Here is an 18,830-nt window from a genome sequence, read left to right as displayed (position 1 = left end):
TAACCTCTACCTTATTCTGTTTGGATTAGGACATTTGGGGATTGTGAAATGAGAATCAAGTTGAGTATAAGCAATCCAAAACCATGTGCTGACACTGGATCCTGGAAGAGGACTTTCTTCAGAATCTTTTTCATCTGTTAAATTTTCTCAAACTTATTATTTTTTTTTTTGAGACAGTTTCGCTCTTGTTGACCAGGTTGGACTGCAGTGGTGCGAATTCAGCTCACCGCAACGTCCTACTCCCAGGTTCAAGTGATTCTTCTGCCTCAGCTTCCCGAGTAGCTGAGATTACAGGTATGCACCACCACGCCCAGCTAGTTTTGTATTTTTAGTAGAGACAGGGTTTCTCCATTTGGTCAGGCTGGCCTCAAACTCCCGACCTCGGATGATCCACCCACCTCAGCCTCCCGAAGTGCTGGGATCACAGGCGTGAGCCAGGTGGCTTCACTCTTAGTTATTTGAGACAAAATTTCGCTCTTGTCCAGACTGGAGTGCAATGGCGTGATCTCGGCTCACTGCAACCTCTGTCTCCCAGGTTCGAGCAATTCTCCTGCCTCAGCCTCCCGAGTAGCTGGGATTACAGGCATGCACCACCATGCCCACCCACCTAATTTTGTATTCCTAGTAGAGACTGGGTTTCTCCATGTTGGTCAGGCTGGTCTCAAACTCCGGACCTCAGGTGATCCGCCCACCTCGGCCTCCCAAAGTGCTGGTATTACAGGCATGAGCCACCGCACCCAGCCTGGGCTCAAACTTTCTTTTCCTAAGAGTCACATCTTCGAGTGGTACTGCTACATGGTAATCACTACTCAAAAGAAACTAACTTGAGGTGTCCAATAATCAGCTTTCATTTAAAGTCTCTTTCCACTAGACAAAATAAAAACTTTCAATGTTTTGTCTACCTACTTCCAAAAGAAAATTAGTCTATATGCGTATATGTGATTATATATGTATATATACATGTGACTTTGCTCAGCCTGTTTATAAACTATTTCCAAAATAAGTCGACCTGTGAATTCATTTATTAAATGAGTAGTTTATAAACTACTTGATTTTTACAAGTAGTTTATAAACAGGCTGATCAAACTGAACAAATTTCTTAAAATAATTTCACTGTATAGATAGCAAGTGAATTATTTACTCTTATTAGTATATCTTATTTTTACCTATCCTTTAACAAGCATCTAAGTTAAACTGTTTTATGTCCACAGCTACACACTGAAACACTTTCAGTCACAACATATTAAATTCACATTAAAAACTATAAAGAGATCCAGTTACCTTTAGTCTTACATGTACTTATACTTTTAATATATTTCTTGATATTTTATGATGCACAAACACGCAGTTCTTGCAGGATATATAACTGAGAATATTTAGAGTGTATGCTTATATGGTTCAAAACTCTCTTTTTTAAAGAAAGTCAATTTTAAGAACTTAAGCATACAGTAAAGTACTCCTCCCATGCCCCAATTTTAAAAGATCCATTTATTTTAGACTTGTTTCAAAAAAAATCTGAAATTACTCATAATTCTGGTTAAATTCCATATTAACCTAGGATCAAAAGTTATTTTTAGTTCTTGTTTCTTAAATACTTGAAATGTGCTGCTGCATCATGTTTTCCTTATATATTTTATTCATTCAACTAACTTCACGTGGAAGGTACTTATGAGTTTAAAACTTCTTTCCCAAAGCGGATATAACACAAAAATTTTGCATAAAAGACACTTAATGTTTCTCAAAGGGTATGAGAGTCTAATCAGCCTATTAACTTGGTTCAGAATAACCACCAACAACAAATGTGAGCTTTTTGTCACATTTATGTATTTTCCCCAGTAAATTAATACCTACATTTTAAATGCATTCTCAAATTGCTTCATTTGGCCACGTGATAACTATTTCCTCTGTAAAAAGCTACAGGATTTTGGTTTATGAGCAAATGAGATAGAGTATCTGGTCCATGATAAGGCTAAGTGGAAAGATCTGCACCCTGAAGTTTGTAACCAATAACAAGACAAACTACAGTGCTACCTTGTTCATGTAATCAACAATATGTCAGTCGAAATAAACTAGTGAACTATACATTTCTGTCTACATACCAATTTACCAATCAACAGGAAGAGAAGAAATTGCTCAAATGTGACTACTGTTGTTAACAAACATCTAAATATTAGACATAGTCACTATTAAAATCGTAACCTACCAATTCTGAAATCATTCCTTCGACTTCTGTTACGTTTTTAAACCCCCCAAAAAACAAACAAACAAAAACAGCAGCCACCTTTAAAACGTAAATTCCGGGCCGGGCGCGGTGGCACACGCCTGTAATCCCAGCACTTTGGGAGGCCAAGGCGGGTGGATCACGAGGTCAAGAGATCGAGACCATCCTGGTCAACATGGTGAAACCCCGTCTCTACTAAAAATACAAAAAATCAGCTGGGCATGGTGGCGCGTGCCTGTAATCCCAGCTACTCAGGAGGCTGAGGCAGGAGAATTGCTTGAACCCAGGAGGCGGAGGTTGCGGTGAGCCGAGATCGAGCCATTGCACTCCAGCCTGGGTAACAAGAGCGAAACTTGTCTAAAAAACAAAACAAAACAAAACAAAACGAAACAAAACAAACAAAAAAAAACACCAAAAAGTAAATTCCTCCCTTTTTCAAAGTAACTTGCCTAGGAAAATTTAACGCGTTAAAATAAAACATAACAGACAAACCAATTACATTTAAAAAAAAATAAAATGATCAGTAACACAAACCAATCACTCAAGTTTAGCAAAGCATGTGTTTTTAATCTGTTGTGGGTATCCTAGTATACTAATAAGCAACAACGTTTAAAAGTCACCCCAATGCCTAAAACACTACCATACACATAACATACTTGTCCTTTACTCCAGTGAAGCGTAAACTCAGACCCAAACGCAGACCATTTCCCCCTCCTGGCACACTCAAATATACGAGGAGAAATCCAAGAAATCAGATATTTTAAGTGCCGGTATCTTCTTCCAGAGTAGGGTCAAATTTGTGTTTGCCCGCAAATGTCACCGTCTCAGTAAGTCCACAAATTCTCACTAGCGCTGGAGTACAAAGAGGCCTGACCACGGAAACACCTGTCCTAGTACCAGGAAGACAATGGGAAACGCAAGCCCCCTGAGTCCGCGCCGGGCCCCTAAAGCCTCGGCTGCAGCGACGGGTGGACAAGAGGTGGCCTCTGGCCTCGCGGGTGCAGCGGACAGGGTCCCACACCCCCGGCCCGCCTTCCAGACAACCAATACACCGGTCAGGCCGGCTGGGACCCACACTCCGGAGACCCTCGCGCTCCAGCCCAGCGCGGGCCCCGCCCGCCCAACAGCAACACGACCGCCCCGGCCTCCCGGCTGCACTCTGTCACTTCATCTCCCCCTGGCGGCCTCGAGGTCCCGCCACCTTCGCGGCGTGGCCTGGGCTGGGGCGGCCCAGGGGCAGGAGCGCCCAGCCCCGGCCCCGACCCGGTCCGTTTCCCCGCGGCCGGGTCCCCGCCGCCCCCAGGCCCGAGCTCCCGCCTCCCGCTCCCAACCCCCAGCCTCCGCCCTCGCCCCGCGCGGCCGCTCACGGCCCACTCCCCAACGCTAGCTACCTGGAGGCAAGGGCGGCGGAGCACTTTACCCAGGACCCCAGGTTGCAGAGGGTCCGGTGCTCGGGGTCCCACTCCTTCTCCCGCTCCACGTAGTCGGTGTAGAAATAGAGCAGTATCCGGGAAGGGCACACGGCGTACCAGGCCACCAGCTCCCACGGCGGCACCGACACTCTCAGCGGGACAGACGCCGCCATCTTCCCCCCTCTGCAGCCGCCGCCTCCTTCCGCCTCCACCTCAGCCACCGCCTCCGCCGCAGTCTGGGCAGACCCAGCCGTCGCCGCCGTCGCCGCCGCCGCAACCGCCGCCACCGCGTCCCAGAGGCTGGGTCGCTCGCTGCGCGCCCCGCCGGGACAGGCGCGCTGCCCAACCGCCCAGAAAGGAGTGAGGCGGGCGGAGCAGAGAAGGCCCGCGCGGGCTCAGACGGAGGGGGCGGAGCGCGCAACCACCGGAGAGGCCGGATTGGCTGGCGGAGACTGAGGCGGTGCGTCGCTGCGTGCGTGAAGGGCGGGGCTCGGGAGGGGGCGGGGCCCGGGTGAGGGCAGGGTCCGGGTGAGGGGCGGGACTGGGCGGAACTGGGCGGGAGGGATTAGGGGAGCCGTTGCCAGGATCACGTTGCAAGGATCCCACTGTGGGTGAGTGGGTGAGCCCTCTGCCGGCCCCTCCCTCTGGGGATGGCAATCAATTGCTCTCCTTTTTCCCTTTTCCATCGCTATCACTTGATATTTCTTACCCAATCCAAATCACCCCTGGCCAATGCTTGGGGCTCCGGAGCCACCCTCCTATGACCTGATCTCCTTACCACTACCTCCGGGAACTTTGTGTTCAGCCTGTGCAAAACGTTTTTTAATGTGCAAAACTATGTTTTAAATTTAAAAACTGTCTTTAAAAAATGATGTGTGCGCTGGGCGCGGTGGCTCACGCCTGCAATCCCAACACTTCGGGAGGCCGAGGCAGGTGAATCACTTGAGGTTAGGAGTTCGAGACTAGCCTGGCCTACATGGTGAAACCCTGGTTTCTACTAAAAATAAAAATAAAAAATTAGCCAGGCATGGTGGTGCGCGCCTGTAATCCCAGCTACTTGGGAGGCTGAGGAATGAGAATCACTTGAACCCGGGAGGCGGAGATTGCAGTGTGCCGAGATCGCGCCACTGAACTCCATCCTGGGACATAGAGTGAGAGTCTCAAAAAAAAAAAAAAAATTTACAAATGCCTTGCTTCTCTGCAAGCTGAATTTGAGGTGGCTTACCATAATTCATATCACATAGAAAAATATAGATGAGCTAATAAAATCAGTAGGAAGAAAAGGAAAAGTCAGGCCCAGGTGCAGTGGCTCACACCTGTAATCCCAGCACTTTGGGAGGCTGAGGCAGGTGGATCACATGAGGTCAGGAATTCAAGACCAGTCTGACCATGGAGGAAACCCTGTCTCTACTAAAAATACAAAATTAGTCAGGCTTGGTGGTGCATGACTGTGATCCCAGCTGCTATTCGAGAGGCTGAGGCAGGAGAATCTCTTGAACCTGGGAGGCAGAGTTTGAGGTGAGCCGAGATCACGCCACTGCACTCCAGCCTGGGCAACAAGAGCAAAACTCTGTCTTGTTTCAAAAGAGAGAGAGAGAGAAAGTCAGAATAAAATGAAAGGCCAGGAATAAGAACACAGATAAGCAGGTCATAGAGGCTTACACAGTTATTAAAATTGGGTCACACATTTGGCTCTGAGCTTCCTGGTGGCCAAAACTAAAAGGAAAACACATGTATGTGCTTTTCTCACTGTCTCTAAGAAGAAACACAGTGTTCTTGGAGACTCTCAGTGTTTCCCTAGTTGCAGTTTTCAATTTTTCAGGGGCTTTATATAGTGATTTTGAGTAATAAGCAATATCCTTGCATTCATTACCTATTGTTGGATAAAAATCGCCCCAAATTTAGCCGCTTAATAAACACACTTTTTTTTTTCTCACAGTTTCAGTGGGCTAGGAATCTGGGTGAGATGAGCTGTGTCCTCTGGCTCAGGCTCTTATGAAGATACAATCAAGCTGTCAGCCAGGACTACAGCTCTCTCAAGGCTTCACAACCCTCTTTCAAACTCACTTCTATAGCTGCTGGCAGGCCTCAGGTCCTCTCTGTTGGCTGGAGACCTCACTTCCTGTCTACTTGCACCTCTTCATAAGAAGCAGCTGTCTTGCCCCAGGGCTAGGGAGGAGAAAGAGGAAGAGAGAGAAAAAGAAAATGCGAGAGGGATCACAGTCTTCTTTGTAACCTAATCCCAGAAGTGACATCCCATCACTTTCATGTATTTTATTGCTACTTAGAAAATAGCACCTAGGTCCAGCAAGGCAGATGGCTCACGCCTGTAATCCCAGAATTTTAGAAGGCCAAGGTGGGTGGATCACCTGAGGTCAGGAGTTCAAGACCAGCCTGACCAATAGGGTGAAACACTGTCTCAACTAAAAATACAAAAATTAGCTGTACGTAGTGGAACATGCCTGTAATCCCAGCTACTTGGGAAGCTGAGGCAGGAGAATCGCTTAAAACGCTGGAGGTGGAGGTTGAAGTGAGCTGAAATTGCACCATTGCACTTCAGCCTGGCCTAGAAGGCGAAACTCCATCTCAAAAAAAAAAAAAAAAAGAAAAGAAAGGAAAGAGAAGAGTCCCAGTATTCCCTAGGTCCAGCCCATGCTCAAAGGGAGAGGATTATATAGGACATGAATGTGAGGAGGATGTTTACCACAGTCCTCAAAAACATCCTCACTCTGCTCTCTCACAACATTTTGAGAGGCAGGAGGATTGCTTGAGGCCAGCAGTTCGACACCAGCCTGAGCAACATAGGGAGCTCTGGTCTCTGCAAAAAATGTACAAAATTAGCCGGGTGTGGTGGTACATGCCTGTTGTTCCAGCTGCTTGGGAGCCTGAGGGAGGAGGACTGATTAAGCCCAGGAGTCTTGGGCAGGGGTGTGGGTTGAGGCTGCAATGAGCCGACATTGCCCCACTGCACTCCCACCTGGATGACAGAGTGAGACCCTCTTTCAAAAAAAAAAAAAAAATCCTCACCCTGCATCCCTAATGATTTTCATACATCTAAGTGGACTCCTGTAGCTTTTACTCAATTAATAAGATCTCTTGATCATCCGGCTTCTTTTATGTCTGGGAGGTTTACCCATGTTATTGCAGATGCTGACTGTTATTTTTCATTACTGTGTAATAATCCATTATATTAGATATCCACAATTTTATTTATCCATTCTGCTGTTGGACATCTGGCTCATTTTTAGCTATCCCGAATTAAGTTGCTATGAACATTCCATAAATGAATTTTGGTGGACATAAGCCCTCATTTCTTTTTTTTTTTTCCAATTGGAGAGAGTTTTGCTCTTGTTGCCCAGGCTGTAGTGCAATGGCGTAATCATGACTCACTGCAACCTCTGCCTCCTGGGTTCAAGCGATTCTCCTGCCTCAGTCTCCCAAGTAGCTGGGATTACAGGCATGTGCCACCACACTTGGCTAATTTTTTTTTGTATTTTGTAGGGATGGGGTTTCATCATTGTTGGTCAGGCTGGTCTTGAATCCACCCAACTTAGCCTCCCAAAGTGCTGGGATAACAGGCGTGAGCCACCCTGCCCAACCAGCGTAAGCCATCATTTCTGTTGAGAATACATCAGGAGTGGAATTAATGAGTGAGATAGTATTGATTGCACGTGTAAATACTGCATCTGTCAATTCAGGTGCTCCAAGTGAGAAGGTGCAGTAGCCTGTAGGCCCATGCAAGCATGAACATTTAAAACAAATCTTGAATTTCTTCAAGAAAAATTCCAGGCACTTAGCCCTGAAAAGTCATTGAGCAACTTGATAAGCAAGAAGGTAATTATAGCCAGCAGCACAAGCAGCAGCCCAAGGCAAGTCCTGCTCTGGCCAGCAAAATGTTAAAAAAAGCGTTGACGTATGTCGGAAAATAGAGAAAGTGTGTGTGAAAGAAAGAGAGAGAGAGAGATGGGACGTAAAACTAAAGAAAAAATTGTGTAAAGAGAAAAGAGAGAGAAGCTTTTTCTTTTAAAAACTCAGGCAGAACAACTAAGCCAAAACGTGTTTTAAAAGATTGAAAAAGAAAAACTATACAGTAAAAGAGGAGGGAATTGTGGGAAGTAGAAAAGTTCCTGTGATCCCAGCTCCACAGCAAGTTAAGTGGGAGGACTGCTTGAGCCCAGGAGTTCAAGGGTGCAGTGAGCTATGATTGTGCCACTGCACTCCAGCCTGGGTGACAGAGTGAGACCCTGTCTTTAACAAAAACAGTTTGGGACCAGGTACAGCGGCTCATGCCTCTAATCCCAGCACTTTGGGAGGCTAAGGCAGGTGGATCACTTGAGGTAAGGAGATCGAGACCAGACCGACCACCACGGTGAAACCCTGTCTCTACTGATTAGCTAGGCGTGGTGGTGCGTGCCTGTAATCCCAGCTGCAGGTCTGCACCATCATGCTTGACTAATTTTCTTAAATTTCATACAGATGGGGTCTTGCTGTATTGCCCAGGCTGGTCTCGAACTCCTGGCCTCCAGTAGTGTTGGAAATAGATGTTGGAAATAGATACTTGGTACCACAAAGAAAAATTAGTACTGAGACAAAGGCTCTTTCAGCAACACAATTTTTAACTTCCTGGACTGCAGGAAGGGTACTCCAGGTAGCCATTGTGCCACGAGAGAACAATGAACAAAGGAGGAACAAGGTGAGCTGATCCCAGTTCGGTTCCATAACACAAGAAGCAGATGCCAAGGTGGAATTTGATGTACAAGAAATTGACGGGAAAAAAAACCCTGCGAAGAATAAAGGAAAGCGGGAGCAAGAATAAGCATGGATGGGTCAGGTGAGGTGGCTCATGCCTATAATCCCAGCACTTTGGGAGGCCAAGGCAGGCAGATCACCTGAGGTCCAGACTTTGAGACCAGCCTGGACAATGTGGCAAAACTCCATCTCTACTAAAAATGCAAAAATTAGCTCGGCATGGTGGTGGATGCCTGTAATCCCAGCTACTTGGGAGGCTGAGGCAGGAGAATCACTTGAACTCAGGAGGGGAAGGTTGCAGTGACCTGAGATCACACCACTGCACTCCAGCCTGGGTGACAGAATGAGCAAGACTCTGTCTCAAAAAATGATAATAATAATTAAAAAAAATAAAAATTATTTAAAAAGGCATGGATGGACACAGTGGCTATAATCCCAGAACTTTGAGAAGCCAAGGCAGGAGGATCACTTGAGGCCAGGAGTTCAAGACCAGCCTGAGCAATACGGCAAGACACTGTCTCTACAAAAAAAGAAAATTATTACCTGGTTATAGTGGTATGTATCTGTAGTCCTAGCTACTCGGGAGGCTGAGGTGGGAGGATTGCTTGAGCCCAGGAGGTGGAGGCTGCAGTGAGCCATGATCGAGCCACTGCATTCCAAATCCTATCTAAAGTAAAAATAAAAATTAAATTAAATAAACAAAATGAATATTCATGGAGAGCATCCTGACCACAGTACAGGTCTGACAACTGTTTGAGAGCTCTTCAGAGAGCCCAGAGCAGACTGTCCACATTGGAGCTGTTTGTAAGGCAGGAATGGTCTGAACCTGGAACCCCTAGCATGCAGAGTCATTGGCTGGTGCAGCCTGGGAAGATCATGCCTCAGCATGAAGCCTGTGGTGGGCCCAAGTGTGTAGCAGATGGAGTGTCTTGGCCAGCCAGACCTCTTGCAGTAAGCGCTCTCTCTTTTTTTTTTTTTTTTTTTGAGATGGAGTCTCACTCTGTCACCCAGCCTGATGTGCAGTGGCACGATCTTGGCTCACTGCAACCTCTGCCTCCCAGATTCAAGCGATTCTCCTGCCTCACCCTCCCAAGTAGCTAGGACTATAGGCACATACCACCACACTTGGCTAATTTTTGTATTTTTAGTAGAAGTGGGGTTTCACCGAGTTGGCCAGGCTTGTCTCAAACCCCTGATCTCAAGTGATTCACCTGTCTCAGCCTCTCAAAGTGCTGGGACCATAGGCATGAGCCACCATGCCTGCCCCAGTATATATATTTAGAATGAATGAATGAATGAATGAATGGACACTCAAAAAATGTTAGCTATTAGTATCTTTGCACAAACTATAGGCCCATTGCAAATATCTTTTCCCAAATAAAAAGGAATTCCTCACCACAGAGATTAATTATTTCACCACTCTAGAAAAAAAAAAGATGAAAACTTTTTAAAAGAGTGTTTTCTAGACTGGGCATTGTGGCTCACACCTGTAATCCCAGCACTTTGGGAGGCCAAGGCAGGCAGATCACCTGGGGACAGGAGTCCGAGACCAGCCTGACAAACATGGAGAAACCCCATCTCTATTAAAAATGCAAAATTAGCTGGGTGTGGTGGCACATGCCTGTAATCCCAGCTACTCAAGGCGCTGAAGCAAGAAAATTGCTTGAACCCAGGAGGCGCAGTTTTCAGTGAGCCGAGATTGTGCCACTGCACTCCAGTCTGGGCAACAAGAGGTGAAACTCCATCTCAAAAAAAAAAGAGTGTTTTGTGGTGGAGCACTGTGACTCATGCCTGTAATCCCAATGCTTTGGGAGACCAATGTGGGAGGATCGCTTGAGGCCAGGAGTTATAAACTACCATGCGCAACGTATCAAGATAGGGTATCAAGACCCTATCTCTACAAAAAATAAAAATACAAAATTAGTCAGGCATGGTGGCACACACTGTAGCCCTAGTTATTCAGGAGGCTGGGGAAGAAGGATTGCTTGAGCCCAGGAGTTCAAGGCTACAGTGACCTATGATCAAGCCACTGCACTCCAGCCTGGGTGACAGAGAAACACCCTATCTCTAAAAAAAAAAAATAATGAACGACATTGTGTTTTGTCTTCTGTTCTCTGAATTCCTTCTGCTTTCCTGAGGATGTCAGCGTTCACATGGATGAGCATGCAGTTCACCTGACTCACCATCCCACGTCTTCCTCAGCTCGGAAGACGTTTGCTTCCTCTCCCCTTAAGCTGCCACGTGAACAGCTCTTGTGATCTTTTGGACAACTAGATTTCTGAAATCTTAAACTACAACATTCTTTCTACTTGCCCTCTGTGGCAGATTATATTTTCCAAGGTTGCTACAAGTTCTGGCATCCTATGTGCTCTTCTTTTTTTAAATTTTTAATTAATCAATCAATTAATTATTTTTTGAGACTGGAATCTCACTCTGTCACCCAGGCTAAAGTGCAATGGTGTGACCTTGGCTCACTGCAACCTCTGTCTCTCGAGTTTAAGCGATTCTCCTGCCTCAGCTTCCTGACTAGCTGGGATTATAGGTGCCCGCCACCACGCCTGGCTAATTTTTGTATTTTTAGTAGAGATAGGCTTTCTGCATGTTGCCCAGGCTGGTCTCAAACTCCCTACCCACCTGTCTCACCCTCCCAAAGTGATGGGATTAAAAACATGAGCCACCATGCCCAGCGCTTTGGGAGGATATATTTTACCTGCCTGTAGCCAGAAAGGTTTGTCTTCCTTTTAGGCAGTTATAGACATAATCTCCTGAATTGTGGCTCATCATAGAGGCCAAGAAGAAATGAGCTTACCTAGGGATGAAGACAAGCTTTGGTATGACTGCCATGAAAGGCATAAGGGATGGGGAAATGGCTACAGAAGATACTGGGAAGGGAGGCAGAGGCCGGGTCTGTGTGCCCCATTTCTCTTCCTGCAGCAACCCCGGAGTTAACAACTCCTTCTGTTTTCACAGCTCAGGTACAGCCCTATTCACATTGTTTGGCAGCTATTTGATCCTAAAGCTACCTGCCCACTGGATGAGAGTTCCTGGAGACCTAAGACTGTCTTTTAGTCACTGCTGCATTCTTAGCACCTAAAACAGGAAAGGAATTTAACCAACATTATTGAATAAAGAAATGAATCAATGGTATTCTAGACCAGGAATAAAGGCATGAAGGAAGGAATGAGACTGGTATACTTTTGTGCACAATGATAGCACACATCTTGCACATTCCAGTAAGAAAACAATAAAGAACAAATGTCTTATAGGACTTGCACTTGCTCATGAAGACCCCAAGTCCTGTACTCTGCCAGTACCAACCAGTTTGTAATATAAACTGAGAAGCCATTTGCTGATGGCTGTCTAGACTATGCATTTCTGTTTCTTTCAATAACTACAAGTTTCTTATGAAGTAGAGCACCGGGACTACATTTTAACCGACTTCAAGCAGCACAAGCCAGGTGTGGTGGTGCACACCTGAAGTCCCAGCTGCTTAAGAAGCTGAGGCAGGAGGATCCCTTGAGCCCAGGTGTTCAAGGCTACCCTGGGCAGCATAGGGACACCCTATCTCTAAAATTCTTTTCTAAAGCAGCACCTCCCAAGCTTCCTTCACTGAAACATTACACTGATGGAAGTTCTCTTCTAAGATCTTTTTGTTCCACATTCTCAAAAGTTAAATTCACAGAACCCACCTAAACCACCAAAATTTATGATAAATATAGTTGGGGGAAAAGAACAGGTAGACCAGGGACATTTGGAAGTTGTGTAGTGTAGGCCTCTTGAAGTTTCTAGCTCTGTTTCAACCCTTCTCCTGAGCACCTAAACAGCAAATCAAACTGCGCATTGTCTGTCTTTACAAACTCTGCAAATGCAAAACCATTTTCTATTCTGTCCCCACTGTGGTCCCTCTTCACATTCCCCAGCCAGCCCCAATGATCTCTCAGTAACTAGTGCCTACATTTACCCTCACTGGTGCCTAGATTCTCTTCAACCCAAATTTTGTTGATTCTATTCTCCAAGTTCATATCAAATCTACTACCTCTCTATTTCCAGTGCCACCCCCTAGTCTGGCCCCAATTCCTCCCTATCTCTATGGGGTTTTTCGTTGGCTTCTTAATTTTTTTCCTTCCCTCTTCCAACCCATCTCCATTTGGCTGACACAGCAATCTTTGTGAAATATGACTTTATCCTGCTGGGATCCTGCTAATTTTTTGTAAAAAACTCTTTTCATTACATTTACTATCAAGTATAATTCCTCACATGATGTAGCCTTTGCTTATCCTGAGAGGCTCATCTCATGCCCATCGCCTGATTTTTCACTCTGTAACCATAACATGGGCCTTCTTCTGATCATAAGTGTGTGCTCTTTGCTTCTGCTCTTTCCGCTCCTTGGAATGTGCTTTTCTGTCCTTCAGATGCTTGAGGCTGCAGTCCTGCCACAAGTAAGACAGGAAAGTCAACAGGAGTGTACGAAAAAACAATTTCCACTTCAGAGCATGCTATAACCACACTGTCAACAACAGGAGTCATAAAACCACATCAGTATTGAGAAGTTCACTGGAGCGTGTGCGTGTGCGTGCACACACACCCCAGTTCTGTTCTGCAAAAAAGTAAAATTAAACTAATGTGTAAGCATCTCATTCAAACTTCAGGGAAGCAGGATCTTCTACTTAATTAGAAACCGACTTCTGGAGTAACAACAAAAATAATAATCAACAGCAACTTAAAGAAATAGGGGTTTATTTTTCTCACACAGTAGTAAGTCCCAAGAAGTTAGCCAGGGCTGGCGTAGCCGTTCAACAATGTAATCGGAGCCCAGGCACATTCAGTCATTCTGCTGTGCTACACAGAGCATGTCAGATTTCACTTCCATGCTTGTCATGAACTCATGGGTTGCTGTATCTGCAGGCTCAAGGGGGCACTCCAGGCAGGAAAACAAGAACTGAAAGAGGCTCCCCTAAGATGTAGGTCAACTGAGAAGTTGAGTATTTAGCGTTTACTGCTTCTCTAGAAGAGACAGGCAGAGGGACAGCCTTAGAAATGCAAGTTGGGTCAGCATTAAAATACTAAGGATAATAAGTAGAAATTAATGGCGCTGTAGTCATTATTATTACCATATATAAAATATCATGGATATTGTCTTTTATTTAGAGTTCTGCCTTTATTATATTTACTATGATTTCTATAGTTCCTGTCACACTATTTCCCCCAGCTGTATTTCCTTCACATATTAAGGTTTATGTACACACACACGCACTTAAACAATATGACTATTCAAGGAATTAATCCCTGTGTCTGATGAAAGAAAAAAACCTATTTGGAAATGTACTCAATGAAAATGATACTCTTCACCACCTGCTTGCCCTTTTGAAATCTAACACTCAAGATTCATCCAGCTAAAAACTCCAATGGATTCCCTGAAACTCATGCCTCTAAAGGACACCAGGTGGCAGTGCAGCCTAAGAAGTGACTGTGAGCGAGTCAGGCGCGATCTGTCACTTGAGTGCATCACATTAAATAAACTAGTAAGATATCTTGTGTGTCTACCAACACCCTTGAACCACGTAATCATCATGGCTTCAACCACATTCCTAGAAATGATCAAGGCATAATGCCCTTTCAGTGACACCATTGTATGTGGCTTATTAACATTCAAATTATTTTTAGATGAGAGGCTGTTCTTAGAAAATACAACCGTGCTGTCTAATACAGCATCACCCAAGGCATTTTTAGCCTAGCTTCGTAAGTGATGAGATCACACTCTAATATTTGTTTCCACAATTTGGGAAACTATGGTACTTTCAGTGATACGATGTTTGAGGAAAAGAAGACAAACTACCTACTTTTACAGGTAAGGTTCTAAGGACTGGAGCTGTATTCCTCTCTTTGCCAAGGATTTTGAGTCTTAAAAATACAGCAGAGATATATGAAGAGCAAAGTAGCTTTTTTTGGAAAAATATGACATTTCAATCTTGTCTTAAATTTATTTATTGGATGAAGTGAGATTTTGGCACATAAAAAGATATTTAATCAACACAACAGAGCATTAAGATAAAGGAAAAACTATGCCCTCTCTTCATCCATGGATGCTAATTGATTTTAACGAATGAAAACTCCAGTGGATTGGAACCAATTGCCTGGAGCTCTGTGTCAAGAAGGTTTCTGACACTATTTCTGTGCCTGGTGAGAAAAGTTAATGATGGTTGGTTGTAAATGGGAGATGAAAAGTGGTAATGTCATGTTTTCCCTGAATATGTGTATTTCTATCCCTTTCTTTTTTCCATTTGGTACCACATCCTCTCATGACATTTTCAAGGATCTGTTTTACATAAAGCACTATGTTGATCACTACGGAGGATACAATATGGAAAAGAAATGGGATGGTCATTGCTCTTCAGGAAATGATAATATAGTAGGAAAGCACTAAGATCTATGTAATTTGTGATAGAATGATTTAAGTGTCTCAAATAAGTAAAAAGAGCATTATAAGGATTAATCCCAGCAAAAGGCCACTTTTACTTGGCAAGATCAGGGACCAAGTCCCAGAGAAGGTGAAAGTTTATGTGGGGCCTAGGAGAACAACTGAGATTTCCAAAGGCAAAAGGCAAGTAGAAGAAATTTCATGAAAATGAAGCCATGTGAACAAAAACGAGAATAGACCTGGCTCAGTCAGCAAGCAGTTCCATGTGAAGATGCGTGGTGCAAAATAGCAATAAGTAATAGATACCACTTCATGAGAAACTTTGTCCTTTGAAAATTAGTATATTCCTCATGTATTTATTGAACAGGATTGTCTGGTGATATTTGTATGTCTTTTTGGCTTAGAATGCTTGAATTCAAATGCTTTGCACTCATTTGATCTCTTTATGCTGAGTATGGTGAGGGAGTAGGGTAAAAGGGAGACCTTTGTGCAAGGTGTCAGAAGTACCCAGATCTTTCTGTAAAATCCTCACTGCTCATTGACAGGTACTGAATCTTCTCAGTTACTGAGAGGAGCCCTCTGTGAGAAGCCCTCTGGATGAGACAGGAGTGAACAAACTTCTCCAACAGGGGATAATGCACATGTTGGCAAACTTGTTCTTCATATTTCTCTTTATAAAGCCTCTACCACTGGTCACTGGAATTGGGTTTTCTGGCTCCAGGGGGTTAAGTCTGACATGAGAGGGGATATCTCTCTGGCAATGGAGGGTTATAGTTCCTCAGGAAGGAACCTAGAGGTAGAAGCAGAATCCCAGAGAAGTATCAGTGACAAATGTGAAGATGGATTTGGAGGAATATAAAAGATAAAGAATTTAAGAATGAGTAACTAGGAAAATGGTAATAGCAATAACAGAAATATAGACATCAGAAAGAAGACAGTGTGAGGGCTGCAGAATAATATGGAAGCGACACTTAACAGCACTCCAAGACACTCAGATGAAGAAGTCCAGCAGGTCATTGGGAGTGCAGGTACAGGATTGAGAGTCATAAGGACAAATTGATAGATTCAGAAAGTTCAAGGGGAATGGACTTATGGCAACATCACTGTGCTTTGGTAGTTTGGATATCTATCCAAAATGGTTGGATTCCGTTGCTGACTTTTTATAACAATCAAATATATTTTGGCGGTAGAAATAGGATATGATTCAGTGGTGGAAACAGGTTTAAACATGAGAATACAGCTTCCTCTGTCAGACTTCAGGGAAGAATAAGATAATGGTATAGAGTCAGATGTCTACAGAAGCGGGAAACACAACAACTAGGGAATATTTTTTCCCACACGGACTATGCTTTCGACATGTCTTAATTGATAGGACAGGAAACAAAAGCCACAAGTTGGAGAAAGAGCCAACCATTTGGATTAACTGATGAGAGAGATGGGGATGATTAATTCAATGAGCAATAGTGCAAAGAGGCCAGACGTCCAGATGTGTGGGTGGTTATCTCAGCCCTTCTCCTAGAAAGGTAGGTAGGTCTTCTCCTAGAAATGCTTCATGACATGGGTTCAGTAGGGGACACAATCAATCCTGGCCTAAGAGGGAGAGGGAAACTAACAATCCTGTGTGTTAAGAAGAATTATGTCATTGCTGTTGGTCCTGAATTCTATGTTGGATGACAGGAGCATGGTTGAGTATGAAAGACCCATGATGATGATGAGCAGGCTCAATACAGGGGTATACCAGAAAATTCTTTGGGAACAACATGATGTATGGAAAAAATATATAGCAGTACAATCAAATGACCTCAATTGAATCTCCTTTCTCTCTTTCCTCACTAGTTCTGCAAACTTTCTGAAATATTTAACCCATTCACTGATCAGCAATAAGGACAGTAAGTCTTCCCACACAGGTTTATTACAAGAGTTTAAAAAATATATTAACATATATTAAAGTGCCTGGAACCTGCTGGATTCTCAAAAACTATTACCTGGATTTTGAAACTGATTATGCTAGAGCAGTGTTCTATCATTTTAAATTTTTAGCCATTATGATTGTAATCACCCAATGAGTTCTTCCTCCCTGCTGCACAGACAATAAATAAATAAGTAAATCCACTAAGATCTCAGCAGTGCAGTAGAGAAAGAGTTTAACTGATGCAAGGCTGGCTACACTGGACAACTGGAGTTATCACTTAAATCAGTCTCCCTGAAGGCTCCAGGGCTCTGAGGTCAGGAGATTTTATGGGCAAGTTGGTGGGCAGGGGCTAAGGAATACGTGCTGCTGATTGGTTAGGGATGAGATAGTAAGAGTGTGGAAAATGGTCCTCATGCACTGAGTCTGCCCCTGGGTGTGGCCACAAGATCAGTTGAGTCAGGAGTCACAAATCCAGGTGAGGTCAGTCTGAAAAACATCTCCAAAAAAAAAAAAAAAAAAAAAAAGCAGTCTTGGGTTCTACAATAGTGATGTTATCTAGAGAAGCACTTGGGGAAGTCACAAATCTTGTGCCCTCTAGCCATATCACTCCTGAGCAGCAAGGGACTACAGAAACTGTGCCTACATTTTAGCAGAGTTCATGCCCCTCCCATAATCCTGTTCTTGTGGCCTTCCATCAGTTTTACAAAGGCAGTTTTTGGTCGCTGAGCAAGGATGGGGTTAATTTTAGGGAGGGACTATTATCCTCTATTTCAAGTTAAACTATGAACTAAATTCCTCCCAAAGTGAATTTAGCCTACACCCAGGAATGACCAAGGACAGCTTGGAGATGAGAAGCAAGACAGAGTCAACTATGTCAGATTTCTCTTACTGTCATAATTTTGCAAAGGCAGTTTCACTATAACATATGTTTTTCTCTCATTATATTTATTTAGTATCCTTTTATTTTTGTGTCTTCCAAAAGTTTGGAATCTTCCTTTACCTAGTGAGTCATAAGTGATGCTGCTAAAAGGGCAATGACCACAATGGAGGCAATGAATTGTCTCCATAATGACTGATATCCAGATGGGGTGGTTCTATAAGCTTGGCTCATAGAATCTCTTATTCAGGTGTATAAGACAAAGTATGCCATTGGACTTCACAGAGAACCCAAGTTGAACATTATGAGTTAAAGGTGGAGTTAAAATATGAACATGTGAATTTAACATATGCAGATGAGGAGAGTATTCCATAGTTATTATCACTTATTATTCCCCAAAAGCAGCTTTTCATGTTTTGTGAATGTAACAAAAGTATAATGAATACTCATAAGTCTCCTAGATCAGTCTTGAAAATAAAACCACCAGCAAAGCCCCACTTTCACCATCTATGATGCGGGGCCTTCTCTTGCCTCAACTAGCCTTGCTGAGGGCACTTCAGGCTACAGAAGGGCCATGCCTGGAAACCAAGTCATGAAGCCTTCACCCACTGCCATCCTCAGCCCCAAGGCATCCTTAGATCCAATCTAATTTGAAAAACTCTAAATAAATCAGCATGTTGTTCCAATAGAGTTTTTTTTTTAATTGAAAATGGATCAAAGAGAATATAATTGATCAAGTGAAGCTGCAGCCAATGGGAAAACACACTGAAAGCTTGCAGATGTATAGGTGGACTTTCGTCTAAGGAATGGAGATTTGAATGAAAATCTCTTAAAAGTAGTGGCTATCAACCATCTCTACCCTCTCCTTCTATCCTGCAGGGACTAGAAATCCTAACAGTGGGATGCTGGAGTGTCTGTTCTATTTCAAAAGCTTAGTGGATGTGCTCATGATAAGGCTTAACTGGCTTGCAGTAGAAAGAGGTAGGAAGACAAGAGAATTTGCATTCTCTAAGCACCTGTAAATGAAAGTCACTGCCATACTCTTGTGGGGTTGGTATCATAACTGAATGGGAAAAAAATAAACAAGCAGAACTCCTGGGCAGGATCAAGTGGGGTGAGCAGGAGAGGTGGTGGTGGGAGAGGGAAAGACATGTTTATAGGGTTCTTTTCTTATATGGATTGGTCTTTCCCTAGGATTGGATTTTGTTTCAGGGAAAACTACCATTTCAAATCTGCTGTGG

The 18,830-nt window shown here is 43.9% G+C and overlaps 2 protein-coding genes across 9 annotated transcripts in view; both read right to left on the bottom strand.

The window, feature by feature from the left end:
- Positions 1–4,078, bottom strand: part of LOC116557379 (vitamin K epoxide reductase complex subunit 1-like protein 1) — a 69,993-nt gene extending 65,915 nt beyond the window's left edge. For 2 of the 7 annotated variants that reach the window (XR_004271496.1, XM_032286848.1), the window contains exon 1: positions 3,613–4,032. Coding sequence is in view for 1 of the 7 variants with exons in the window: in XM_032286848.1 (XP_032142739.1) it covers positions 3,613–3,806 (194 nt within the window). In the remaining 6 variants the exon portion in view is untranslated. Of the gene's footprint in view, positions 1–3,612 lie in introns of all 7 variants that reach the window. The other 5 variants (XR_004271489.1, XR_004271494.1, XR_004271492.1 and 2 more) reach the window with 5 other exon arrangements.
- Positions 4,079–5,217: 1,139 nt separating this feature from the next.
- Positions 5,218–18,830, bottom strand: part of PDE1C (phosphodiesterase 1C) — a 551,218-nt gene continuing 537,605 nt past the window's right edge. The window contains exon 19 of one of the 2 annotated variants that reach the window (XM_032286655.1): positions 5,218–5,802. In XM_032286655.1, the coding sequence (XP_032142546.1) occupies positions 5,774–5,802 (29 nt within the window). In that variant the 3' untranslated portion in view covers positions 5,218–5,773. Of the gene's footprint in view, positions 5,803–12,964; positions 13,387–18,830 lie in introns of those variants that run through there. The other variant, XM_032286659.1, reaches the window with a different exon arrangement.

Source organism: Sapajus apella, unplaced genomic scaffold (assembly GCF_009761245.1).
Source record: "Sapajus apella isolate SASKATOON/1434 unplaced genomic scaffold, GSC_monkey_1.0 scaffold19, whole genome shotgun sequence".
NCBI lineage: Eukaryota > Metazoa > Chordata > Mammalia > Primates > Cebidae > Sapajus > Sapajus apella.
The sequence above is the reverse complement of the archived record's forward strand: the minus strand, read 5'-3'. Positions and strand labels throughout refer to the sequence as shown.